This window comes from Trematomus bernacchii, unplaced genomic scaffold (genome assembly GCF_902827165.1).
Source record: "Trematomus bernacchii unplaced genomic scaffold, fTreBer1.1, whole genome shotgun sequence".
Classification (NCBI taxonomy): Eukaryota; Metazoa; Chordata; class Actinopteri; order Perciformes; family Nototheniidae; genus Trematomus; species Trematomus bernacchii.
In genome coordinates, this window is record NW_022987720.1 from 24,362,605 (window position 1) to 24,388,755 (window position 26,151).

The 26,151-nt window shown below is 40.5% G+C and overlaps 3 protein-coding genes across 19 annotated transcripts in view; 1 reads left to right on the forward strand and 2 right to left on the reverse strand.

Moving 5' to 3' along the window:
* Positions 1 to 17,899, forward strand: part of mapk8ip3 (mitogen-activated protein kinase 8 interacting protein 3) — a 34,563-nt gene extending 16,664 nt beyond the window's left edge. For 9 of the 16 annotated variants that reach the window (XM_034143017.1, XM_034143025.1, XM_034143022.1 and 6 more), the window contains 23 exons: positions 917 to 974; positions 1,705 to 1,857; positions 3,374 to 3,431; positions 3,707 to 3,858; positions 4,174 to 4,230; positions 5,848 to 6,018; positions 6,824 to 6,983; positions 7,680 to 7,730; positions 8,240 to 8,329; positions 8,658 to 8,813; positions 8,981 to 9,146; positions 9,724 to 9,924; positions 10,418 to 10,601; positions 11,238 to 11,357; positions 11,590 to 11,670; positions 11,781 to 11,848; positions 12,261 to 12,409; positions 12,679 to 12,850; positions 13,004 to 13,117; positions 13,891 to 13,929; positions 15,540 to 15,704; positions 15,789 to 15,935; positions 16,547 to 17,899. In XM_034143017.1, coding sequence (XP_033998908.1) covers positions 917 to 974; positions 1,705 to 1,857; positions 3,374 to 3,431; positions 3,707 to 3,858; positions 4,174 to 4,230; positions 5,848 to 6,018; positions 6,824 to 6,983; positions 7,680 to 7,730; positions 8,240 to 8,329; positions 8,658 to 8,813; positions 8,981 to 9,146; positions 9,724 to 9,924; positions 10,418 to 10,601; positions 11,238 to 11,357; positions 11,590 to 11,670; positions 11,781 to 11,848; positions 12,261 to 12,409; positions 12,679 to 12,850; positions 13,004 to 13,117; positions 13,891 to 13,929; positions 15,540 to 15,704; positions 15,789 to 15,935; positions 16,547 to 16,686 — 2,852 coding nt within the window. In that variant the 3' untranslated portion in view covers positions 16,687 to 17,899. The remainder of the gene's footprint in view (positions 1 to 916; positions 975 to 1,704; positions 1,858 to 3,373; positions 3,432 to 3,706; positions 3,859 to 4,173; positions 4,231 to 5,847; positions 6,019 to 6,823; positions 6,984 to 7,679; positions 7,731 to 8,239; positions 8,330 to 8,657; positions 8,814 to 8,980; positions 9,147 to 9,723; positions 9,925 to 10,417; positions 10,602 to 11,237; positions 11,358 to 11,589; positions 11,671 to 11,780; positions 11,849 to 12,260; positions 12,410 to 12,678; positions 12,851 to 13,003; positions 13,118 to 13,890; positions 13,930 to 15,539; positions 15,705 to 15,788; positions 15,936 to 16,546) is intronic. The other 7 variants (XM_034143028.1, XM_034143021.1, XM_034143032.1 and 4 more) reach the window with 3 other exon arrangements.
* A 1,376-nt stretch (positions 17,900 to 19,275) lies between these two features.
* On the reverse strand, positions 19,276 to 23,116 carry nme3 (NME/NM23 nucleoside diphosphate kinase 3). Of its 2 annotated transcripts, none has more exons than XM_034142305.1 (5): positions 22,525 to 22,679; positions 21,224 to 21,354; positions 20,901 to 21,002; positions 20,676 to 20,788; positions 19,276 to 19,629 (listed from the first exon to the last, which is right to left on the reverse strand). In XM_034142305.1, exons 1-5 carry the CDS (start codon positions 22,604 to 22,606, stop codon positions 19,515 to 19,517), a joined length of 543 nt encoding a protein of 180 aa, XP_033998196.1. In that variant the 5' UTR covers positions 22,607 to 22,679; the 3' UTR covers positions 19,276 to 19,514. The 2 variants fall into 2 exon arrangements, with proteins under 2 accessions (XP_033998196.1, XP_033998195.1); XM_034142304.1 differs by lacking the exon at positions 22,525 to 22,679 and adding an exon at positions 22,994 to 23,116 and having other exon boundaries at positions 19,278 to 19,629.
* Positions 23,117 to 23,659: 543 nt separating this feature from the next.
* mrps34 (mitochondrial ribosomal protein S34) lies at positions 23,660 to 26,151 on the reverse strand. The gene is made up of 4 exons (XM_034142306.1): positions 26,057 to 26,151; positions 24,517 to 24,892; positions 24,365 to 24,407; positions 23,660 to 24,181 (listed from the first exon to the last, which is right to left on the reverse strand). Exons 2-4 carry the CDS (start codon positions 24,832 to 24,834, stop codon positions 23,883 to 23,885), a joined length of 660 nt encoding a protein of 219 aa, XP_033998197.1. The 5' UTR covers positions 24,835 to 24,892; positions 26,057 to 26,151; the 3' UTR covers positions 23,660 to 23,882.

Consider the following 26,151-nt stretch of genomic DNA (forward strand, 5'->3'; position numbering starts at 1 on the left):
TATATATCAAGCGTCTTTGAGTTGGGAAAAACGCTATATAAATAAAATGTATTATTATTATTATTATTATTATTATTATTATTATATAACACTTGCACTTCTATTTCCTAGCACTCCAACAAATTGTATGTGATATGCTAAGGGGCGGGGCATTCTCTAAACAGTTGACCAATCACAACAGAGCCGGCCAGCTAACCAATCAGAGCCTTAAGTCAGTCTAAGCCTTAAGTAGACACAAGTGGAACCCAGAAAGATGGACACCAACCTGTAATTTTGATGTTGTGATATGTGATCTGCCTGCAGAGATTTCTAACCCAGAGTTCAGCAAGTACTCGTTTCTCTGCAGACAACACACGCCATTTGGCACTTCGTATAATATAATGTCTTGGCTATTTTGTTTTTGTTTTGTTTCTTATTTCCAAATGTTTCTGTGTTGAAGCTTCTGCTTATACTGTGTGCGCTTGGCTTCTGTTGCACAGGGCCTGCTGCTTGCACGTACAATTTTCAGTTGATATCCAGCAATGATGAAGATAATAAAGATTTCATTTAGGAGTTAATAGGTTGAGCTTTACATTAACATATTTGTATGTGCAGTCAAATATTGTTTAGTCTAGTTTCATGAGTGTTATCCAGATATTTGACATCCCTCCTTACCTGACGTAGTTTCCTTGTTAGCGAGAGAGGTCAAATCAACAATCTGTTCATTCATTCTCATATTTAATTATTAAACCTTTAATAAAAGGTACGGGATTGAAAACCTCCACAATCCCGTACCTTTTATTAAGGGTTTAATAATTAGATTGGCTGGTCTGAAAGGCTGCATTGCAACTTTGGGATTCTAATTGTTCTTATCTATCATTGTATTTATTGATTTATGGATGTTTGTGATGGTTAACAGAGATGTTATTTATTTCAGGGATGGGTAAAGAGGTGGAAAACCTGCTGACAGAGAACAAACAGCTCCTAGAGACCAAGTAAGAGACACAGAGAAGATTAATGTGTGTGTATTTGTCTCTGATATGGATATGAAAAATGTAATTTTATCTTGGGCAAACAAGTTGTGATTTATGTATCTCCATATACAATGGCACTTAAACATACTGGCATCACTTAAAGGTGGGGTAGGTAAGTTTGAGAAACCGGCTCGAGATACACTTTCTGTTATATTCCATGGAATGCTCTTAACATCCCGATAGCAATGAATATCTTAAGTGCTTTGACAAAAAATCCATTAAAGAATGTCATCTGTGGAAGCCGTAGTACTGTAAAAAGCACGACCAATCATTTGAGCCGGCCCGGCTAAAATAACTGGATGGCCTACCTGCCTGTCAGCCTTCCATCGGGGCACAAACTTATCTCGTGCCCTCATTGGTCATGTGCGCGTTCGTGTGTGTTGGAGGAGGGGCTCTATAAGGAAGTAGCAGATTTCTTCCGGCTGTGTATTTTCAAATTCTAGCGCACTCGAGCTGGTTTCTCCAAAATTACCTACCCGACCTTTAACCTTACATTTAGCTAAGAAGCTAATATTTTTCTCCAAAGATAGGACACTTTTTTTAATTCAAGATTTATATTTTTTTTACTTGAACATCCTTTTAAGTGAATAACAAATCATCTTTAATTAAAAGGCACTTCTTATGAGTGTTATCATTAGCGTTATTTGTCTCAATGGTTTTGATATCTTTCTTTTTGCTCTTTCCTCCACAGAAATGCTCTCAACATTGTGAAAAATGACCTTATTGCCAAAGTGGACGAGCTGTCGGGGGAGCATGAGGTGCTGAGGGAGGAGGTGGAGGCTCTGAGGCAGTCCAAGAACAAAGTGGAGGCCAGAGTCAAGGAGCTGGAGGAGGAGCTCAGGAGGTGGACATACCAAAGTTGTATTTTTGTTAACATGTATGTTACGTCCCCACGAGGGGATGAGGAAATGCAACACACACCAGTTGGAATTGGTACATAATTATAAGGAGTTTATTAAATAGCAAGATAACAAAATGGAAGGCAAGCAACTTGAAACAAACAAAAGGGCCACAAGGGCGCAGGTTTAACTGAGCACCCAAACAAAGGGAGGACTCTAAGAAGGGAGCCTACTTAAATACAAAGAAATAGACACTAATAAACAAAAATAGTAACAAAACAACCCTCACTATTGAAGTGGTACAGACTACGAAAAGGAGGCTGTAGGAAAACACAGCTAAGCTAAATGACCGCAGTCAACGTAAATGCTAAACTACTCTAGTCACATCTAATCATAACCACACAGCTAAACACGGACCACACGAGTTAACCACTGTTAACAGATTCGTACACAATCAAAGAGCACGTAGCGAGAGGCGTCTGTTCACACAACAGAGCCTCCCGACTGATCGTTGTCCCCAGGCTTTGTAGTCGTCTCCGGAAGGTGTGCGCCGGATGTGCGCTGGGATTGGAGCGCGTCGGGCCCGGCGTGCTCCAATCACAATATTTTCGGGGGCGGACCAGGAGATGGGTAGCCAAGGACCTCAGGGCAACCGCACAGCTCATTTACATAAGACACATTCAAAACAGAGTTACCAGGACCAGGGAGGCAGCGGCCGTAACCATGATGATGATATGATCCCTCACAATTAGAATGAATAAATAAACAGGGCAGCAGTTAGGAGACAATTACATTCATCCTTCAGCGTAATTGCTGTTGACCTGCAGTCCAAAACTTAGTGACCTTACCAAATGGATGCATCCTGGCAACAGACACAGAGGAAGAGTAACATGATAGTCTTGAAAAACTGCGACAGGTGACATGAGAACAAGAGGATAACATGTCTGAATACAGATCTCAGTCTTTCTGGTTTCATGAAGCAAAACTTGTTCTCATTTAACGTCTGTAATTTCTAAGGTGATAATGTTACTTTGTTCTACATCCTCAGTTGGAATAGTTTCTGCTGTTCAGGCTTTATTCATTTTCAGTATGCTATTTTATTTGTATTTATAGAAAAATGTGCTTACAATAGAAAGATCACTTTCACAGGCAGTTAAAGCTGACGTTTTACTGCTAAAAAGTGCTAAGTAGGGATTTTTAAAACTCATTTTGACGCAGTGCCAGAGGCTGAACAAACATCTTTATGACACCTAATAAATCTTAAGCTACATTACATATACTTGAGACAGTTTGAGGTCCCAGAAAGAAATTCATGGCTGGTCATTTTAGATAGAAAGAAAGTAGATAAGATCAAACTACAACTGAGAAGAGACACAGAGTATAATGTGTGTTTGTCTGAAATACTTACCAAAACACAGAGGCCACATTTCTCCCAGTCTCAGTGGACCTGTTGCGTGCAAGTCCAGATGTTCACGAGTAAAAAATAAGTTTCCTAATTAGTTCTTTCTCTCCGGGCTGCAGGTTAAGAGCAGAGGCTCTCGGTGCGTCTCGGGACTCAAAGGATGAAGCAGGCGATGACGTGAGTAAACTGCATTACTGAGTTATTTTCAAAAGTAAAATAAATGAATACTTTGTAAAACAAAATGTAACTATGTGTAAACTGTCTTAATTACTCACATTTGAGCAGATTTAATCCTCATTATTCTACGTTTTGGTTGTTTGGTTGCAGTGGAAGAACACTTTTAACACATTAAAACATAACCCACTGCCAGTATAGTGCACATCTCTGCATGTAAATCTGTGTTTTCACATCTTCTGTAATAACTAAATGACGCTATGCTCTTGCGTGTCCAGTTTTCATCGCCCATGCAGGACGGAGACATGACGATGACGCAGCGGCGGAGGTTCACCCGGGTGGAGATGGCCCGAGTTCTGATGGAGAGGAACCAGTACAAAGAGAGGCTGATGGAGCTGCAGGAGGCCGTGCGGTGGACCGAGATGATCAGGTAGACCAAAGGAAGCTTTAAACTAGGGAAGGAAAAACGTATGTGATCACAAGAAGCATACAGCAAACTAAAAGGTTTACTATGCTCTTCAAAAAGCTGCAAGATCTCTCAATACTCAGGAAACTAAACAGTTTTAAGCATAATTTTGTGTTTTTTATACTAATTATCTTACTAAAGGGGTATATTTTTCAAAATTGTGAATTTAAAAGGTTATATTAAACCACATGTATTTATAAAATATCAGTTTTGTGTGCTGTGTTAGTTTGGCTCAACTTTAATTGTTTTCCTTCTCCTCACACCTCTGTTTCCTCTCAGGGCGTCCAGAGAAAGTCCTCAAATGTCAGAGAAAAAGAAGTCCACCATCTGGCAGTTGTAAGAATCAGCTTTTTCTTCAACTTATTCACAATGATATATTAACTTCTTTGACTGTAACGACACTGTTGTGAATAATACTGTGCAACAATTACTTTTCCACATGTTATTCATGCAGTTACTGGCTGCTACATCACTGCTTTATATGACTTACTTTTAAAACTGGTGCTGCTTATTTTTATTAGCATGGATGTGTACTTATTTGATTTTATATTATTTAAATATGTTTGCATCTTTAGTTAATAGGAAAATCGACTTATTATGTTGGCCTTTTATCAGCAATGTCCCCCTTTGCTGTAAACATTTAATTAAAATGTCCCCCCTATGATAGATAGATAGATGGATAGATAGATAGATGGATAGATGGATAGATAGATAGATAGATAGATAGATAGATAGATAGATAGATAGATAGATAGATAGATAGATAGATAGATAGATGGATGGATAGATAGATAGATAGATGGATAGATAGATGGATGGATAGATAGATAGATAGATAGATGGATGGATAGATGGATAGATGGATAGATAGATAGATAGATGGATGGATAGATAGATAGATAGATATATATATATATATATGGATAGATAGATGGATAGATAGATAGATAGATAGATAGATGGATGGATAGATGGATAGATGGATAGATAGATAGATAGATAGATAGATAGATATATATATATATGGATAGATAGATGGATAGATAGATAGATAGATAGATAGATAGATGGATAGATAGATAGATGGATAGATGGATAGATAGATAGATAGATAGATAGATAGATGGATGGATAGATAGATAGATAGATGGATAGATAGATGGATGGATAGATAGATAGATAGATAGATGGATGGATAGATGGATAGATGGATAGATAGATAGATAGATGGATGGATAGATAGATAGATATATATATATATATATATGGATAGATAGATGGATAGATAGATAGATAGATAGATAGATAGATGGATGGATAGATGGATAGATGGATAGATAGATAGATAGATAGATAGATAGATATATATATATATATGGATAGATAGATGGATAGATAGATAGATAGATAGATAGATGGATAGATAGATAGATAGATAGATAGATGGATAGATAGATAGATAGATGGATAGATAGATAGATAGATGGATGGATAGATAGATAGATAGATAGATGGATGGATAGATAGATAGATAGATAGATATATATATATATGGATAGATAGATGGATAGATAGATAGATAGATAGATAGATAGATAGATAGATAGATAGATAGATAGATAGATGGATAGATAGATAGATACAAAACAAGGCAATGTACTTAAGAGAAATTAAGACACTAGAAATAAATAATCCAAAATATTTCTGAAGTAGAAATAAGAAAGCATTAAAAAGTAAAAAAATATACATGTGGAAATAAAAATGTCCAGTAACAAAATATAATGCAGGATATTAGATATACATTAATTGTGCAAGAAATTGATTATTCAATATTCAATTGAATAATCAATTTCTATGGAACAAATAATGGATTTATGAATTATAAATAACCTGATTGATAACAAATGAATCTGTGAAACATGAAGGTAAAACCCCTCTTCCTCTATCCTCCAGCTTCGCCCGTCTCTTCAGCACGTCGTCCAGCCCTCCGCCCGTCAAGAGGCCGTACTACAGCGTCAACATCCACTACAAGTCTCCCTCGCCCGCCAGCTTCTCTCAGCGCCGCAGCCACACCATGTGCCAGATCTCCACCTCCAACCGCACGCTGGAGTTCTTCCCCGAAGAGTGAGCAGGAACCAGATAGAACATTTCTTTAAACCTAACCTCTCTAAAACCTCTGTCCTTACCTGCCTCACACTCTGCTGAACGCCTGGTCGCTTGCTCGCTTTGCAGAAGCTTGGAGAGTAGAAAACTTCAAGCTGCTTATTCAGAATTCAACATAGAAGTGGCGATATAATTCACACATTTAGGATGTTTGTTAGTGCCTTCACATCCCTTTCAGACACATGTGTTCATGCATGTGAAAGGAAATATTCTGAATAACGGTAACATGTTGTTTTAGCTATTGTATAACTTTTATAAGAACAAGATGATTTGGAAAGATACAGTTATTTTTAATAGTAGAGCTTCTATAGTTACATAATTAGAATTGTTATTCCAACATTTAAAAAAAAGTTTTATACCTTCCTGTTTTGAGTGTTAATTGGGATGGGAGAGTTTGATTTCATGTATCCTTCTCAAGTTATATATTTGTTGTAACATCTCAGGTACACAGACAGAAGTACATTTGGCAATAGATCTATCACTCACACAAAGACACAAAGTTATAATATTGAACATTTAAAAATAAGTTATGATTTTCTTGTGCGAATTCAATGGCTTGGCTTGAGCTAGAATAGAGTTGACTTTCACTTGTGCTGATAACCACTGCTTTCCTCTAGCTCTTTTGCTGCTGGCTGGCCAGGCTGCTAACGCTTCACTCTCTCTCTCGCTCTCTCTCTCTCTCTCTCCTCTCTTCTCCTCTTCTGCTCTCTTCTGCTCTCTTCCTCTCTTCCTCTCTTCCTCTCTTCCCTCCGCCTGTTGCTCACAGACTGGCCAGTAACGGTGTTGCGTCTCTCCTCAGCGACTCGGCACTGTTGGCCCGCCGAGAGCAGCGGCGTGAACAGTACCGGCAGGTCCGCGAGCACATGAGGCGCGACGACGGCATCATGCAGGCGTGTGGCTGGAGCGTGCCGTCTCGCTTCAAACAGGTACACACACACACACACACACACACACACACACACACACACACACACACACACACACACACACACACACACACACACACACACACACACACACACACACACACACACACACACACACACACACACACACACATGTAGAATAACCCCGCAGCTCACTGATTTGGATACGTTACTGACAGAAACAGTCAATAAATCATGAAAACGAATTATGATCCGATACAAAGATTGTGAAATTATTTGGCTTTATTTAACTTTTAGTGAGCGCGTGGCGAACTCATGAGGTTTTCAAGTTTATTTTATGGATGTCACACAAAATATTTTTTAAATAAAAAATAACCTTGTATAAAACTCAGCACAATCTCTCACACTGTGTGTTACTCCTGCAAAAACACATTTAAGTAGAGGTATACATTTTCTCCCTGATTTTACACTAGAAAGTAGAGATTTAAAAAGATTCTTACATATTTACCACGTGTTATTTATAGCTATATATCTTTGGAACATCATTTCCTAATCTCAAACTCCTGTTGACTCTAGTTTGAGTCCATTACAATAATAGGATCAATTCATTGTTGGTTGGGGTCTTTTTTTGGAATTTGTTGATGTTAAAAACATGCTCACACCTTTTTCTGAATAGTAAAAAGGTGTGTGCAGTGTGTGTTTGAATCAGGTGTCTCTAACTCTGGTCTCCCGCAGCCTGGAGCTCTGCCAGAAACCGCTCAGGACAGCCCGCTGAAGAGACAACAGGTAAGTGAAGCCTTTCCTAAAACATACACAGATAACCCAGACAGGATTTTCTGTGCTTTGAAAACTGAGAGACCGTCAGCTCTATTTAAAAGAAAAATGGAACAAAGTTTGCACCAACACTGTATGAGTAATAGTTTGCCATGAACTCTGGAAATGCATAAAAGTCAAGAGACAGTTCTCTTTTTTTCTTGTTTTTAGTATATTGCTTTGGAGTTTAACTGTACAATATTCAGACATAGATATTACATTTTAGTGCCATAATCAAAAAGAGTATTCTATCTGAAAGTACCATTTTGAGCAGATGTGAATAATTCAGCAGAAATAAATCCATTGTAGAAAAAGCCAAAGAAACAAATATGTCCATTGACAGCACTTTCTACAGTGGAATAATATTCTGGCTTGTAAACACTGAAAGTCCTCACTAGTGGATAATAACATTGGATGTTTCTTGAAGGAACCAGATAATAATTCACTTATTTGATCATTGTGTTATTACCTTCTTTCTTTAGCCGCCAACCGAGAAGGAGGACAACCGCATGAAGAACGTTCCCGTCCCGGTGTACTGCCGTCCTCTCGTAGAGAAAGACCCCAACAGGAAGGTGAGCAGTTCAGAGGATTAACGTTTTATGGGATATGATGAACAACAGTAACTCTAATCAAAAATGTATCGGCATGTTCAATCTTCTCTGGGCACGGACACTTTGACATTAATCAGCAGAAACAGGAAAAGTTACCCTCAAAAAATCTGAGTTTAAAACATATGACTACAAGAGGATTGGTCACAATGAGGCTTCATTAGAACAACGCAGTCTTTGCTCCTGAATACAAATAATAAAAACGACACCGCGCAAGTCATCCAAGGGTCAGGTGGAACTTTATTCTCTGACTATTTACACGTTTTTCAAATATGCGTGTGTGTGTTTGTAGTTGTGGTGTGCAGCAGGTGTGGACCTGACGGGATGGAGGGCCAGCTACCAGGAGTCGGAGTTAGCCAAAGCTCCGTCGGGGGGCAGCGACCCTCTGCATGCTGAGGAGAACGGAGGAGGCAGGAAGAGCAGCCACACCTCCCCAGAGAAGAGGATGGTAGAGTAACACCTGTCATATTACTTGAGTAAAGTCAAAGCTGGTATTGTACACTCAACTAGAAATACATGTGGAAGAATCATATTAACAGCCTGCATGGAGTTGAAACTATTTTTCAGTTTTTGTGATTGTGGTAAACCCTGTTCTCTTCCCCCTCCCCTCCCCAGTCGAAGGAGCTGCAGGAGACGGACACCATGAGCAGCAGAGTGTGGATCCTCACCAGCACCCACTCTGCCAGTAAGGTGGTGATCATCGACGCCAACCAGCCGGGCTCGCTGGTCGATCAGTTCAACGTCTGCAACGCCCACGTGCTCTGCATCTCCAGCGTGCCAGGTGAGGCGGAGAGCTGGTGTTAGGGAGAGGCGCTACAGGGACATTTGCTGAAATGTGGGCTATCTTGCTTACATAACATGTTTTCTTTTTGATTAATGCAAAGAAAGCATGCACCATAGACACTAAGGTGCTCATTTCACTGCACTTAACTATTTGCATCAGTAGATTTTACATAGGTTCACCAAAAGGTAGCAAGGTAGGTACGTTTTCATCTGGGTGATATTAGTCAAAATGTTTAAAAACCCTTATAGTTGCAATTGTATACATCTGGTATGATAAAGAGTGAGGCCTTTTGTATTTTTAATTGAGTTGTTACTGAAATGTTGTCTTTTTTTAGAGTCTGAAAAACACAAAGTGCAAACAGACATCTCTTATTTACTGCTAGTCATCAGATTGTGAATCAACAGTTGAGTGTGAGTGAAGTTGTCATCGGATTTGTATCATTGATTCAGAAAAGTGTTTTTACCTGCGCCTTATTTTTCTGCCGAAGAATATCCCTGAATATGTACTGCAAACACTTTGTTGTTGTGTTTACAGGGAGAAAGTGTGTGTTAATGTGTGTGTTTGTTGTGTCCAGCTGCCAGTGAGAACGACTACCCCCCCGGAGAGATCGTGTTGGACCCCGGTGACGGGGGGGTCGGGGGAGCGGGCGATGACTCGGGCAGCGTGGAGGGCATGCTGGCCGGCATCACGCTGGTCGGCTGCGCCACCAACTGCAGCGTTGCCCGTAGCAACTGCTCCTCACGCACTGACACGCCCATCATGGACAAAGGACAAGGTGGGCTCAAAGCTCCTGCACGTTATCATCATCACAGAGAGATGTTAAGACCACTGGTTTGTGTATTATTTATACTAGGGCTGCTCAGTTTTTGCAATTTGCAATATCCAAATCCCAGTAAACGCAATATTTGTTAATAGCTGTATATTTGAGAATATCAATCTGAGGCTTATTAAAAATCATATTTCCATTTTTCTTTTTTTAAATGTCTGTTATTTTAGTATTTGTTGTTCTTAAAGTTTGCTATCATTATTGAATTTTATATTGGTCTTATGTTTTCTATAAAATAAGCCCAGTGGGTTTTCTGCCTCTTCCTGCACTGATTATCATTCGGTATCTGTTATGTTTGTGTATTTTTTAATTGTGCAAAACAATAAAATACAAATACAAAACGCAAGTCGTATCACAATAGCAATATTAGTAAGAATATTAACAATTAGTAATTTGTTCTAAACTGCGCTGCTTTAATTTCAACAATCTTGTGCTTCTCCAGCCCCCACCACCCCCCCCATGAATGGTAAGATCCACCCCGCCCAGTCGGCTGAGGAGGCGACGGAGGCCACCGAGGTCCCCGAGTCCACGGCGAGCCACGGAGAGCTGAGGTCGGGACCCCCGGGACCCTTCACTGAGCACGTCTTCACCGACCCCCCGCCCCGCCTCTCAGACGCCTCGGACAGGTGGGAGCCAGAGCCTGGGACTCAGGAGGGTCCGGGGTCCGATCCCTGACCTCTGAGTCAACATGTTGAAGTTTGGTTAAGATGCTGAACCTCACATTGCTACAGATTGCATGGCTAATGGTTTGTGTGAATGTTAGTCACTCCTGTTAAGAAAGGTAGCGTCTGCCTCTATATATAATATGTGTGTGAATGGGTGAATTGACATATTGTTAAAGCGCCTTCGAGTGGTTGCAAAAACTAGAAAAAAGTTATTTACAAATGCATTTAATTTACCATAACATAAAGACAACCATCAGGAATGTCATAAACAAATGTTTATAGCATGAAACATAAAACCCTATAACCTTTCCAACATTAGCACAGCTGGGAGTGATTCTACCCAAAGAGCAAAACAAATATATTTTACTTACCACCAGCATTAAAACATTATATTTATCATTTGTTGTTATGTTCAACTCAATGACAATGTATACTTTAAGCTACAGTGATTGTTTTTTCTAAACATATAGAAGACAATTACAGAAGTGAAATGGTGATTGGTGAAGCTTCGAAAACAGTTTGAATGAAGTGAAAAATATAGTACTGCAGTTGTTTTTAATTGTGAAACATAAGTTTGTATTTCGTGTTTTCCCACAGGAGCTCAGGTCAATCCAAAGAGGAATCTTCCCAGCCTTCAGAGTCTGAAGACGGGGGTGAAGACACCAGGAACTACACCAGCGTGGCCCCCACCATGTGGCTCGGGGCCCAGAACGGCTGGTAAGTCGCTCCGCAGAAGTACTCCAGACTTCTGCTGAAGCCACACAAAAAATATAACACATTTCCAAAAAGGTACACGCTGGATATCCAGCGTGGATTCTTTCTGGTTCTTTCCTCAAAAGAACCAGAAAGAGTGCTTATATCTTCCATCCTTTATACATACTCTTGTCTCTTGAACTCTGTATGCAGTTTGGTTTTGCTCTGCAGTATCTTGCCTCTGTTCTCCTTCAAGGCTCTACGTCCACTCAGCGGTTGGAAACTGGAAGAAGTGCCTCCACTCCATCAAACTCAAAGACTCTGTGCTCAGCCTGGTGTAAGTGCTCGTTGTTAAACTCTGTTATTGTTTGCATAATGTTGTGTAGTTCAGAAGTCTTTCTGGGATTTTCTGTCACTGCAGCAGTCTCATCTCTTTTCTAATTGCAGACATGTGAAAGGTCGTGTGCTGGTCGCCCTCGCTGACGGGACCCTCGCCATATTCCACAGATCAGAGGGTATTTGGGGTTTTAAATATATTTTTTAAAGCAGAGTACATAAACACTGAAGTTCTAGGTTGTTTGGTGGAACAAGAAAAACTAAATTCAGGATGAAAAATCGTGGATTTACAGGAACACAGAGTAGAGCTGAATGCTTAATCAAATAATTTCAATGCATTTTTTAAAGACATTATATAGACCAAACAAGGTTTTAAAAAATATCTGTTAGTTGCAGATCTAAAACAGGTGTAGGTGAACTTTTGTTTAACAATCAACTGTTTCTGAAAAGCTTCTATCAAGGCTTTATCACAGTCCTGATGATGAAACACTAACTGTGAAAAATGCTTTCAGTAAGTCCTGGAAAAATGTAAGAAGAAAGTGTTAATAAACAATAGATTAGTTGTTAATGTAGGTTTGGTTTTGTCCCCAGATGGCCAGTGGGATCTGTCGAACTACCACCTGATGGACCTGGGTCGGCCTCATCACTCCATCCGCTGCATGGCTGTGGTCCACGATAAGGTTTGGTGCGGATACAAGAACAAGATCCACGTCATCCAGCCCAAGAGCATGCAGATCGAGGTGAGGAATAAATCCACGTGAGGTTATTGTTTGTCGAATTTCATAGGTTTACCCGCCAGCTCTTATTATAAGTCCATAATAAACTATGTATTCAAAATAAAGACATTCAGATCATAAAAGACAAAACAATCCTAATTTTAACTCAAATGTTTGATCATATAGCAATCAGGCTACATCATAAAATAGCATATTGCATATTGCAAGTGCTGCACAATGGTTAAGTGTAATAATACTGTTTTATTGATCCACTCCTCTTCCTCACTCTGTAGAAGTCCTTCGACGCCCACCCTCGCAGGGAGAGTCAGGTGCGGCAGCTGGCCTGGATCGGAGACGGTGTTTGGGTCTCGATCCGCCTCGACTCCACGCTGCGTCTCTACCACGCACACACACACCAACACCTGCAGGACGTGGACATCGAGCCGTACGTCAGCAAGATGCTGGGTGAGAGATATTGGCTTTGTTTGAGAGAGAATCTATGGACACCTGGGCTAATTTGGTTGCTAAATGTAAATTATTCTGGTGTTATTTTCTCACTGACAGGCAGCCCTTCTCAGTCTTCATATGTTCTCCACTGACTCTGGTTTTGATTCACAGGTACTGGCAAACTGGGCTTCTCTTTTGTGCGCATCACGGCACTTCTGATTGGTGGAAATCGTCTCTGGGTAGGAACTGGAAACGGCGTGATCATCTCCATCCCACTGACGGAGAGTGAGTTTAAATTGTTCAGTTTACAACACGTGACTCAAACCATCTGTCATCAGCTTTGATTTCATTTAAAGTCCTAACAGTGAGAGCAGTGACTGTCTAATGACTAAAAAGGTCACCTTTATTCTGTCAGCAAAACCTGCAACATCTCAATCCCTATTTTAAAAAGTTCTTTAGGGAGTGATCAGCAGTAAATCCAATTCTAATCCTTTTTAAATCATAGTCTTTCGTTGCTCTTAAAAGTCTTTGGGGCGTAAGTTACTTCTGCTAAGGAGGAACATGTTTAGATGTGTTAGTCTGTCTGGATGTTACTTAGCAGAATATCTCAAATACTTTTTGTTTTAAAAAGACTGGGGGAGAAATCTGAACCCAGCAGCCACCATGTTGTCACTTTACATTTCAGCTTCAATACTGAACATGATATATGTATACATAATATACAAACATGATTTCTTCCGGACTTTTTTTCTAGATTCCTTAGTTTGAGACAAATAGGCCATGACTTCGCACATTTCTTTGCTATTTAGAACTGTTTTGATTATCTTAAATTCAGCTAATGGAGAGACTTAAACCCAAACAGAGGGTCTTATTCCTCACAGATCTATTCTCTTCTTTAGCATACTCCCCCTGCCTCTTGATCTCCCTCTTTACACCTTCTTTTTCCTGCCTCCCCTCAAGGGTTCCCCCTCGTTCACAAACAAACTTTGGTCATAACTATTACTACTGTCCTCTTTCTCCTTCTCCTCCTCCTTCCTCCCCCCCTCCGCCTCCTGTAGCGGTGGTCCTTCACCGGGGACAGCTCCTTGGTTTGAGGGGTAAGTGGGAGCGCTCCCCCCCCCCCCCCCCCCCCCCCCCCCCCTGCTGTTATCATCTACCTTCTCTTGCCCAGTCAAACCCTCATGCCCCCTGAAACATTGAGACGTGTGCAGAATATGGCTTCCTGTGTTTTTATGCCATATTTTAGGGAGGATGTTTAAAGTGGAGTTGCATGAGGTGACTCTCTATAATCAGTGTGTTGGTGCAGTAGATGACGAAAGTTAAGCAATGTACTGCTGTAGACTTGGTATCAGCAAACCCTGACCATTAAATTGACCATTATATTGACATAAAATGGAAATCTGCCTTTGCCACAAGCATATAAGAAAGCACAACATACAGTTAACACACAATACCCAAAATGTTGCACCTTAAAGTCTAAAAGTTACTTAGTGGTAGTCATAAAACGGACTAAGTGGATTGTTCTTCATGTAGGCCATTATCCCCACAGAACATGATACTCAGTAATATTAACAATCAAGATAAATATATATTATGATGTGTGTGTGTGTGTGTGTGTGTGTGTGTGTGTGTGTGTGTGTGTGGTGTGTGTGTGTGTGTGTGTGTGTGTGTGTGTGTGTGTGTGTGTGTGTGTGTGTGTGTGTGTGTGTGTGTGTGTGTGTGTGGTGTGTGTGTGTGTGTGTGTGTGTGTGTGTGTGTGTGTGTGTGTGTGTGTGTGTGTGTGTGTGTGTGTGTGTGTGTGTGTGTGTGTGTGTGTGTGTGTGTGTGTGTGCTGCCGCCCCGGTCCACAGCAGTCCACATTGCTTTGCATCCATTGGAACTCCTGTTTCCCCAAAAGGCGAAAACCTCATAAAACCCAACTTCAAACAATCCAAACTCCCTTTTAAAATGTGAACAAAACCAATATTGAACACTTAAAGGTGGGGTAGGTAATTTCGGAGAAACCAGCTTGAGTGCGCTAGAATTTGAAAATACACAACCGGAGAAAATCTGCCACTTCCTTACAGAGCCCCTCCTCCAACACACACGAACGCGCACATGACCAATGAGGGCACGAGATAAGTTTGTGCACAGATGGAAGGCTGACAGGCAGGTAGGCCATCCAGTTATTTTAGCCGGGCCGGCTAAAATGATTGGTCGTGCTTTTTACAGTACTACGGCTTCCACAGATGACATTTTTTTTATGGATTTTTTGTCAAAGCACTTAAGATATTCATTGCTATCGGGATGTTAAGAGCATTCCATGGAATATAACAAAAAGTGTCTCTCGAGCCGGTTTCTCAAACTTACCTACCCCACCTTTAATTGATTCTCTTTTATCTATAAAGGTTGAAATTGTGTGCAATGGTTTTACCTTTTACTGTCTATCAAGACGGTGCTTCTGCTCATTGGTTGCTTTGCATGTTATTTATCATTGAGCTTCACTGCATCAATGACGAAAGCTTCTTCTGTGTGACGATCCACTGCATGTACGGGATGTGTTTCAGCCGTCTAAAATCATTTCTCCTTTTCAGTTGCTCTATGGAAACATGTGGATATTGTGGGTGTTTTATTTTCTTATTTCGCCTGTGTCATGCTACCACTTATGATTTGCCGGTAATCCTTCAGAGTTGGTTAGTTCCTCACCCCTGGGTTCTTCCTCCCTCAGCCAATAAGGTGTCTCCTACGTCGTCCAGCGGGGTGATCCATGTGTACGGAGACGACGGCTCTGAGAAAAGCTCCGGCAGCTTCATCCCGTACTGCTCCATGGCTCAAGCCCAGCTGTGTTTCCATGGACACCGCGATGCTGTCAAGTTCTTCGTCTCTGTGCCCGGTACGCACAGAGCCCGACTGTACCACTAACACACACATGTACCCGACTTCTCTTCTAGTTTTGAACCTGTTTTTGTTCCTCCAGGTAATGTCCTGGCCACGCTGAACGGCAGCGTGCTGGACAGCCCGTCGGAGGGTCAGGGGTCAACAGCGCCCGTAGAGACGGAGACTCAGAGCGTTCACAACGTGCTGGTGCTGAGCGGAGGAGAGGGATACATCGACTTCCGCATAGGTGAGCAATCACACCTGCACATGAACCTGATGACACACACACACACACACACACACACACACACACACACACACACACACACACACACACATACACACACACACACACACACACACACACACACACACACACTACACTTACACAAACACCCTCAGTGAAACTTGCAGCACACCACTGAGCTCTGACAAAAAAGTATAAAAAAAGACCTGAAAGGGATCGTGTACTTCCAATATGGTAACTTCAATAATAATAATAAGACCTATGTTATATACATATATGTTTAGTTGTGTAGTTATACCAATTGTTTCCATCGATGATTTTAGTCAAGGTTGCAGTATGTTTTATGTGGTCGACCTAAATGGCGTCTGCCACTCATAAATGTACTTTTTAAATAATGTATTTATGTTTGTTATTATAATTCTCAACAGCATCAACTACTGTGTGATTAAACATTGTGATAAAAGCCAAATTGTGTTTACAAATGTCCTTTTTTTTTAGGTTACCCCTTCTGAAAATGAAACACTTCTTTAACATTATCGTCAACACAATAATGTTTACTGTTGTTATTGTGAAATTAGATCTCCAAAGTATTCTGTTTATGTTTCCCTCAGGCGACGGCGAGGACGATGAGACGGAGGAAGGAGACGCTGCTGTTGCCGTGGCTACTGGAGCCTCGCAGGTCAAACCGGCTCTGTGTAAAGCTGAGCGCAGCCACATCATCGTGTGGCAGGTGTCCTACATCCCTGAGTGACACACACACACACACACACACACACACACACACACACACACACACACACACACACACACACACACACACACACACACACACACACACACACACACACACACACACACACACACACACACACACACACACTCTCCTCCTCCTGCCCCCTAAAGCTTCCAGCCACCCTTGTAATTATCCCATGTCATGTAAAAGTCCCCCTTTGGCTCTAAAACGACCCTCCAAGCCGTGTATTGTAACTATTATCTCCCCTCCTGCCCCGTCACCTTGTAACTTTAATGCCTTGTAAGTACCTCCTCTGATCTAGTAATCTGCCTGTTTCTGCCCCCCCCCCCCCCCCCCCCCCCCCGGGCATTGTTACTATCTTCATGAGCCTTGTAACCCAGCCTCATAACTACCTCCCTTATATTCACCCTTTGAGCACACTGTATCTCCTCCTATATTGACCTCAATTGTCCTGCATCTGCCCCAAAAGTTACTCCCCCTCCTCTTCTTCCTCCACTTAGTTTCTCATATGTAAAGCCTCCACCTCGTCTTAAAGCAAAAGCCCAGAGCCCCAACATGTATCAATTGTACCAACAAATAAACAGCAGGCACAGAAATGTGAATTTGTCTGGTTTTAATAAAGCCAAGTATCAATTAGTGATAATCCACGTTTTTAGATGGATGCAGTTGTCGGGTTTTTAAGGATTGACACTCTTTGTCAAATTGAGGCAGCAAACTCTTCAAGATTGTAGTGGATGTCCAGAGTTTCATATTTTATGACGAAAATGAAACTAATAGAAAGTCTAAATTACGACTTTATTGTCTGGGCTTTTTTGGCTGCTACCCTAAAATATTTTGCATCCAATCACGTCTATTTAGAGTCTTGAAAAAAGGCGCTTGCTCATTTTATACCCTGATAAAAATGTAAAAACCCCCATGAGGATATAAATGACTTATTTTGCGAGGAAATATCTGGTGCCTGATGTAAATTAAAGAGTTGTCGTTAAGCCAGGGGAAGGGGCGGTGCTTAATGTGTGGAGGGTCTCTCATCTGACTGGCTGTTGATCAGGCGGTTCGTTGTAAAGCAGGTGAACAGTGATGTCCTCATTACGTGTTCAGGGATCATTGTAAAAGACATTCTGAAGCCCATCCTCTTTGTTCAGTATGGAAATTCATGCATTGATCTCCATTTGTGTGGATTAAATATTAAACATATGTGTGCTGAAAAAAACGTATGAGTGATGTGTGTTTACTTTTCAAACACAGAAACAAAAACTGGCCACACATTTTTTTTAAAGAGTTTCTTTCTTTATTGTTGATTATTACAATACAAACCCATACAGCATGATGGGATTTTAAAAAAGCAGCTTTTGGAGAACTTTATAAAAACAAATATTATTTTATTTGGAAACTTAGCCTGATATACTATTACATATATTACAAAATAAAGCTCCTTTTGAAACTTGTAACATTCAAGTAGTCCCACCCCTAGAGAGCCTGAATTTAAAAAGTACAATACAATTCCTGTGTGAAGGAAGGCATTCATTGTGTAGGGTCATTCCTCCCATGGGGTTGGGATTTGTATTGCAAGTACCATTACCAGAGCACCGTGAATAAGAAAAGATTCTGCTGATTTGAACAACAATAAAATACTTTGCACATCACATTAAAGGTTAATTTATTTTCTAAATAAATTAACCTTTAATGTTGATTAAAATGCAGCCATTTACTTGTCATTCCCTGATGCGTTGCCCATAATGAACATTTATGAATCGAGACATTTTATTGCTCCACATTCATAGCTTATTGCTTAAGAAACGTAAACACGAGTTTGTGTTCTAGACAAAACAAAGAAAACTGTAACGGAAGCAGACAAAGAATTATTGGACACTTGATTGCTTTATAAAGCCCTTTTACCTTAGAGATATAGTCAAGATTGAGATCAAATTAATGTTAACCCTTAGATGCATAAGTGGGTCTTTTTTGACCCGGTGAGGTGGTTTTCTTGAAGTATCTTTGTAATTACATTTTTGTATCATTTCATATTCCAGCTATTCCTCAAAAAACATGTTTTGGATATCATGCCATTCAAATTTTAAATTTTAATTTTAAGAAATTGTAGTTTTTGTATTACTACCCCAAGCTTCCATAAGTGGGTCAAAAATGACCCGCATGCATTTTCTATGGGATCCTCTGGGAACCTTTGATTCTTATCACCTGTTGCTGTCAGGAATACATTCACTGTAGACCACACGGACTACATCACACGTGACACCTCTCAGGAAGATTATTTTACATAGTAAGATCGGATACCTGTCAGTATAATAATAATAATAATAATAATAATTTGATCAACCGGCATGGATTGATGGGGGGTGGGCTATGAGTAGACAAGAGGAGAAGAGATGAGTTTTGAAAAGGGACTGGAATACTGTGAGGGTCTCAGAATAGCGGAGATCTTTGCATCAATATGTTCAAAACGTTTTTTTTCAAAATGTAAAAAAAAATTCTAAAATTCTAAATAGTGAAAAATTAAATATAAAATATTTCTAGTGTGAACCAAAATATAATACTAAATATTATAAAAGTGCTTTTTCTTAACCAAAATGACAAAAATGGCATAAAAACATATATTATTCTAATACGGGTCCTTTTTAACCCACTTATGGAAGAGTGTAGGGTCCAGTCACTCGTGCATCTAAGGGTTAATAAAAAGATCCATCCATGACACCTCGTCTCCCTTGGGTCTACAAGCTACTAAAGCCAAATAAGATTGATCTGAGGTACGATGGGATCTTGCATAAAGCTTTGTGTCAGCAGCAGGACGGTGTAATCTCAGCAGGGTTTCAGTAGATCCAGCGGCTGCTGCTGTCCTCCCAGCAGTGCAGCTCGTTGTGTCGAAACCACAGAGAGATTTCCCTCTGAGCGCTCGGCACCGAGTCGCTGCCGTGGATCACGTTCCTGCAGAGCAGAGAGGAAACAGAAACAGGTTCAGGACATGTGTGATATACACAGTGATAAATGTTAAGGCCTAACAAGTTTATAATAAATACAATTGTAATTTTTTTACTGTTCATAAAGCCTGCATAAAACAACATAAGAGCACGGTGCAAAGTATCTAGATGCGCAGGGATGACGTATCTTTGTAGGCCGACCCGGAAGTAAGCTGCGCATGGGTTCGCTCGACAAAAAAGCAATGAGATTTCTCCATAGGATTTTGGAATATTGTAAAAAATAAGATCTGTGGACGAACCTGTTTAATAATAAGATAAACGTTTTGTTCAGCCGGATGATCTCCACATGTCTACCCTACTTTTATAATTTTCGAATCATAAATCTAATCGCCAGAAGCAAAATGCTAACATTATGCTATAAACGAACTACAGCAGGGTCGCACAACTTCCACGTCACGCCAACTTAAGATCGATATTCAAAAATACAGATTCAAAATTGTACAAGTTGAAGCGTTTGTTTTAACAGTTTGCAAGAGTGCAGGTTCGGCGTAATGACGTACAACGTCCTCGACAACTTCTGTAGTCCTATTCAGCCACTTGTTAACAACCATCGTTTTTCAGACACGTAAACTCTTCAGAAATCACCAGTGGGGTCACTGCTGATGTATTTAATGTCGTAGAACAAAACGTGATCCGTCTCTTGAATTTGTGTCAACCACAGACCTTATTTCTAGCTATTTTAAAATTATAAAATTATAAAATGCTAACTCACTTCCGGGTTTTAGGACTCGTTCCTGCACCACAAACTGTATTTTCCTCACGGCAGACACACATTAATAACATCCGCTGGTGCATCATAAATATGTCGGATAGTGTAAGTGCAGTTGGATTCTCTTGATGCCCGGTCGTCTTTTCCTAAGTCCTTTTGAATTCTCCTAACCACCATTCTTTAACCCTGTGATGTTTCACACAGAGGTCAAGGATTAGTAGTTAGGAAAAGACGATGGAGGAGCTGATTTTTGGACAATTTGACAGCATCGCTGTTCTTCTTACCGTCCCACTTCCACGCAGTAATCTCCTCGGATGGTTCCAGGCAGAGAGTCAGCGGGGTTGGTCTCTCCAAGCATCTTACGTGCCGTCTTGACCACGTCCAAACCCTCCCACACCTGAACACACACGGAAATGTACGTGACTACATGCCAAATCAAAAGCCTTCTGAACATCTGTAAGCCTTTAGTGTGGTGTGTAAATTAGGTGTACAGTATGGGGGGAACTCACCATGGCTACGATTGGTCCAGAGTTCATGTAGCTCACCAGCTCTGTGAAGAACGGTTTGCTGCTCAGGTCCTTGTAGTGTTCCTTCAGGAGGTCCTCTGACGCCTGGCACACAAAACAGACACATGATCAAATAAAACATAAAAACGATCCTTCATTTATTTCATTATCATTCATGTTTGTTGATTTATGATTTATGAAGCCCTCAGAGACAAATGTGTTTTGTGATATTGGGCTATAAAAATATTTGAATATATAAAAATATTATATCAATTTGAATTGAATTGAATAATGTTTTAAAGTGAGTATGAAAAGGCTTTTGATACCTGCACTAGTTTGAGGCCCACCAGTTTGAACCCTTTCTTCTCAAAGCGTTGTGTGATTTCCCCCACCAGTTTCCGCTGCACGCCATCTGGCTTCACGGCGATGAAGGTGCGCTCGCTCACACCGGTCAAGACTGGAACCAGAGATAAAGTGCGGCAAAGGTTTGATGAAAGCAAACCAGTGAACGACAACGCCCACCACACACAACCTGGAGAAGCTGGCATGCACCTCGGTAAGGATGGAACATTATGGAATAGTATTTAATAGTGGATTATAATTTTAAAATATATTTTATCCATCAGAAAAGGCACTAAAATCTAATGGAAAGAGGCGTGTCCTTCTCTCCTGGTGTAGTTATACAATTCTGCATTGATTTGGACTCATAAGCTCATGATATGGAAGTTATTGAAATACATTTTTTGGTTTTTTAGAAGTGTGTTGTCCAGTGTAGTGGTACAATGCTGCATTGATTTGGAGCGACTGGTTCAAATTAAATGAAGACCTTTCATTAAATAGAAATGTAGATTTTTCATTAGTTAAGAACAATTTTCATTCAAATATTCATATAAAAACAGGATGCGGACTAAAATCAAATATTAGGATTTGTCTTTTGTACTTTCAATTGTACTTGTCAGATCTGGCATGGATTTTTAGTCACTGGCTCACATGACATGGAAGCTTATTTAACTGTGATCTTTGATTGAAATATTTTCATGACTCATCAGCAAACAAAAATTATGAGCCAAAAAGACACATAATTATACTTTATGCATAATATTCATTAACATTGGGAAGTTAGCACAGAGGTACTGGTTTTGTGTAATTCAAAAATAACTCTATTGATGCTTCCCAAGTGAAACCCTGATGGGGGGTGAGGATTTGAACTAGCCGTCCTCTGTGGAAAAATATCTGGCTGATATCCAATCTGAAACTAACTTTAGAGTGCAGACATTAGTGTCTAATCCACTTCAAGACAGTCAGTGTTACACGCAAAGACTGTACATATAACGGTTACACAGCATATGTTTTGCTGCAGACTCTGGATACACACATGCAGCAGTGCACACACAGGTTAGAAGTAAAAACAACTAATAGAAAAACTACATATGTCCTCACAAATGTCATGTCATTTTAGATCAACAGCGTCTCAAATATTACTTTCAAGTCTTCCCTAGCAGTCCCCTCACTGTTAGTCACACAACAAGCAGAGTGTATTTACCCTGCATTTTGACAGTTTCTGCAGAAAACCCCTCACTCACAGCACGCCTAAATCTCTGTCATTTTAACCTATAATGCGTCTCACCAGATTCTTTAATCCGTGCATGTTTAACCACGAAATCGTCCAGTTCATGCAGATCTCTCTTTGACCTTTTCCTCGGCCCCATGGCAGTGCAGCAGCCCGTCAGCAGCGCACTGTCACCGGGGATAATTATAGGATCAGGAACTCTACAGGAGACACATGGACCACTACCGGTATGAGTCAAAAGTAGCCACGACTCACGAGTGAAGCTAAAGTAGCTAACAGTAGCTCACACTGTTAATAGTTCAACTCCAAAGCCCAGAGACCTTACTCTTTAATTTTAACACACAGTTAGTTACAAAATCAAAGTTAGTGAAGGTTTCATGACTTGTTTCACCAGTTAGCTTCGTGTAGCTAGCAGTCTGTCCGGGGAGTTAGCATCTCCTGCAGAGTGGAAACTGTGAGCAACTGTGGAAGTTAAACTCAATGACAATGAATAAAACATAAACAAATAAACAGATATATCACCAACCTGTCTGGAGGAAGTAGGAGAATACGGACAGAAACAGGCAGATCATTGTTGAAGCTGGACGGAGAGTTTCTCTGAAGAAGAAGGAAGACAGACAGGAGGACAGAGCGCGGGCACGTAGCTGCTCAAAGCGCGGGCACGTGTGTAATCAGTCTCACGAGTAGCAAAACATATGCAAATCTGTCCATTGCGCGAAAATTAAGGAAAAAAAGGCAGTTTTTTTTCTAGTCTAAAAGTTGCTATGTTTTTTTTTTTATATTTCATGACATGCCATTACTTTTTATGAGAAATGTATTATAAATTCATGGCTTTTCATGACAATTATATTTTAACTTTTTCAAATATTGTTATAGCATACCATGCTCTGATTTTTAATGACATTTTTAATGAAATGTCTGTATAACATTATATCCTATGACTTTTTGTCATAATTTTTTATGACACCACCACCACTGCCGCCTATTGTTGTACGGTGAGGCTCAGGGTAGCAGGGAAAGTTTGCTGGAAAATAAGGCAATACAAGTTATCCAGTTATTATATCTTAGCATGTTATAATTTATCTCAAACCTTATTAATTGAGATTTTATCTCATAATTTGACTGAAATCACCCTAATGAAGTACTCTAGGAGTCTAGATAGTCTACTATGCAGGAACAAATACATCAAACAACACTTTCCATCTTATCTTTAATAATTAATATTTATCACATTACACAGTTACATTACACACAGAGAGCCTGCTTCAGATGTAGATAGAACTTCTTTGAGTCCAGGATTCGTCAGAACATTTAGGCGAGGTCTCCCAGTGTACTTTGACAGAGGAAGTTATGACTTCTTTCAAATCTCATTGGTCCATAATGTCCAAGATTTTCATCTTTAGAAACCACGAGCATCACACCGGTGTTCCCTCTTTCCTCTGCGCTGCTTTTTCCTGTTCGCGGAAATAGTCTTTGTTGAGCAGGACGTCCCTCCGTGAGGGCAGGGCCGGCTCCTCGGTGGCAGCGCTGCCGTGTGCCTTCTTGAACTGAGCCAGCATCATAGCGCGCAGCAGCGGAGGATACGGGACGTAACGCACCGGGGGCTCAGGCAGCGGCTCGAACTCCTTAAACTGCTGCTCCATATGTTTGGGAATCAGGCGCCAGTCGTGGTATATCGCCTTGTCCACCTCCTTGACCTCGCTCTCCTGTTTCCCTGCCAAGCACAAAATACAACAAATGTACTACATGCAGTTTGGTAAGAGAATAATAAGCGTTTACTGTTACATATACAATTATTTGTATCATTAATACTGATATACTTTAAAGATATCAAGATAAAATGCAAATACAAAATACTGTCGCTGTTTAAAATGGAATAAACAGGGTATCATTTTACCTTTTTGGGTGAGGATCCCCCAGGCTTTGCCATGATCCATGTTCTAGGAAGCACACAAACCAGGAGTCATTTTGTTACAGGTATCCGATCAAACCCCATGTGTGCCCAACACTCAACAGCGGCAGCAGTGCATGAATGTGTCTCCCTCTCACCTCAGCTGTGTAGTCCACCTTGACCTTAGTGATCTGCCAGTAGCTGGGCTCTGGATCTTGCTCCAGCCAGGACTTTCGGGTGAACATTCGGCCCACCCCGAACATCCTCATGCCGGCCAGCAGTGAGAAGAGGCGAGTCTCCCTGCGGACGTCCTGCCAGGCCAGCACTGGCAGCATCTTCCCGGTGTGAGGCCTCCTCAGGGTCTCGTAGTCCAGGGCGTACTTCTGAGACTCCCTGGGTCGGGACTTCAGCTCTCGGTACGCCCGGATCTTCCGAGCCATCTCCGCTATGAGGCGAGGTTGCTTTTTCTTCACCATGACTGCCTGGTGCTCAGCAGCTTCTACAGGAAACCCTCACTGATACACAGTGTTTATCCTGGAAGAGATTAAAGAGAGTTATGTAGCTTTACATCTGAACTATGCACGGGTTAGGGGCCTAAAACGTTCAGTGGTGGGAAAAGTACCCAGATCCTTTCCTTAAGTAAAAGTAGAAATATTAGGGTCTTAAAATAATCCATTGCAAGTAAAAGTCGAGAGTTCAAAATGTTACTTAAGTAAAAGTAAAGTATTATCAGAAAAAATGAACTTATGTTTCAAAAGTAAAATTACTCAGTTTGCAGTTTCTTTTGAAAGTGTTATATTATTATAGAATATATATTATCCTATTTTTAAAACATTACAAATACACAGTATTTGTAATGTTTTAATTTGTAATTGTAGAACACACTACTACTTTACTACTGTAAAGTAAATGAGTGTGAGTGTATGTATATGTATATGTATATGTATATGTATATATATATATATCGTGTTATTTGTGTAAAATTAAGTGTCAAATAAATGTAATGCCATAAAAAGTACATTATTTCCCTTGGAATTCTAGTAGAGTAGAAGTACAAAGTAGCAGAGAATGGAAATACTCAAGGAAAGTACAAGTACCTTAACATTTTACTAATGTACAGCACTTGAGTAAAAGTAGTTACTTTACACCACTGAAAAAGGTATGTGGGTCCCAGGGCCAGACACAAAGTTTGAAGTCACTGTTACCTTACTGGGAAGTCAACTATATGAGCACAAAAGGATGCATAATGACCAAAGACCCACAACAAATACAAAACTATCTAATAAAAAGTTGTTAAACTACCACGTAGAGATGCAAAATAATCAAAACAAGACAATAAACTACCATAGAGAAACGTAAATGACCAAACGGAGATGCAAAACGACCAGAAAAATGTGGCTCTTGTTCTAACATTAGGAGCTTTAGGGGCCCATTAACTGTCTTTGCCCGGGGGCCTTTTGTGTAATTATCCGTCAATCTAACAGAAGCAGCTATTTGGTTACAGAAGAAAGTAATTCATGTCAGCATGGATCATCAGAGGAGAGAATAACATGTCCAGTCCTGATGCTAACTGTCTGTTAGCTAGCGTTAGATGCTAAGAACACTTCCTAAAATCCTTTACTACTCTGACACACACAGACCTATTGTCGAACTATTGATACTGTTTATAATTTGCAAATAATATGGAGTTATAAGTACCTGAATGTCCCTGATGAAAAGGACCAATGCGACTTGACCTCCGCAAGCAAGGTACACAACTTCCGCTCACTCGGTCCGCCCGCTAAGAGTTCCCC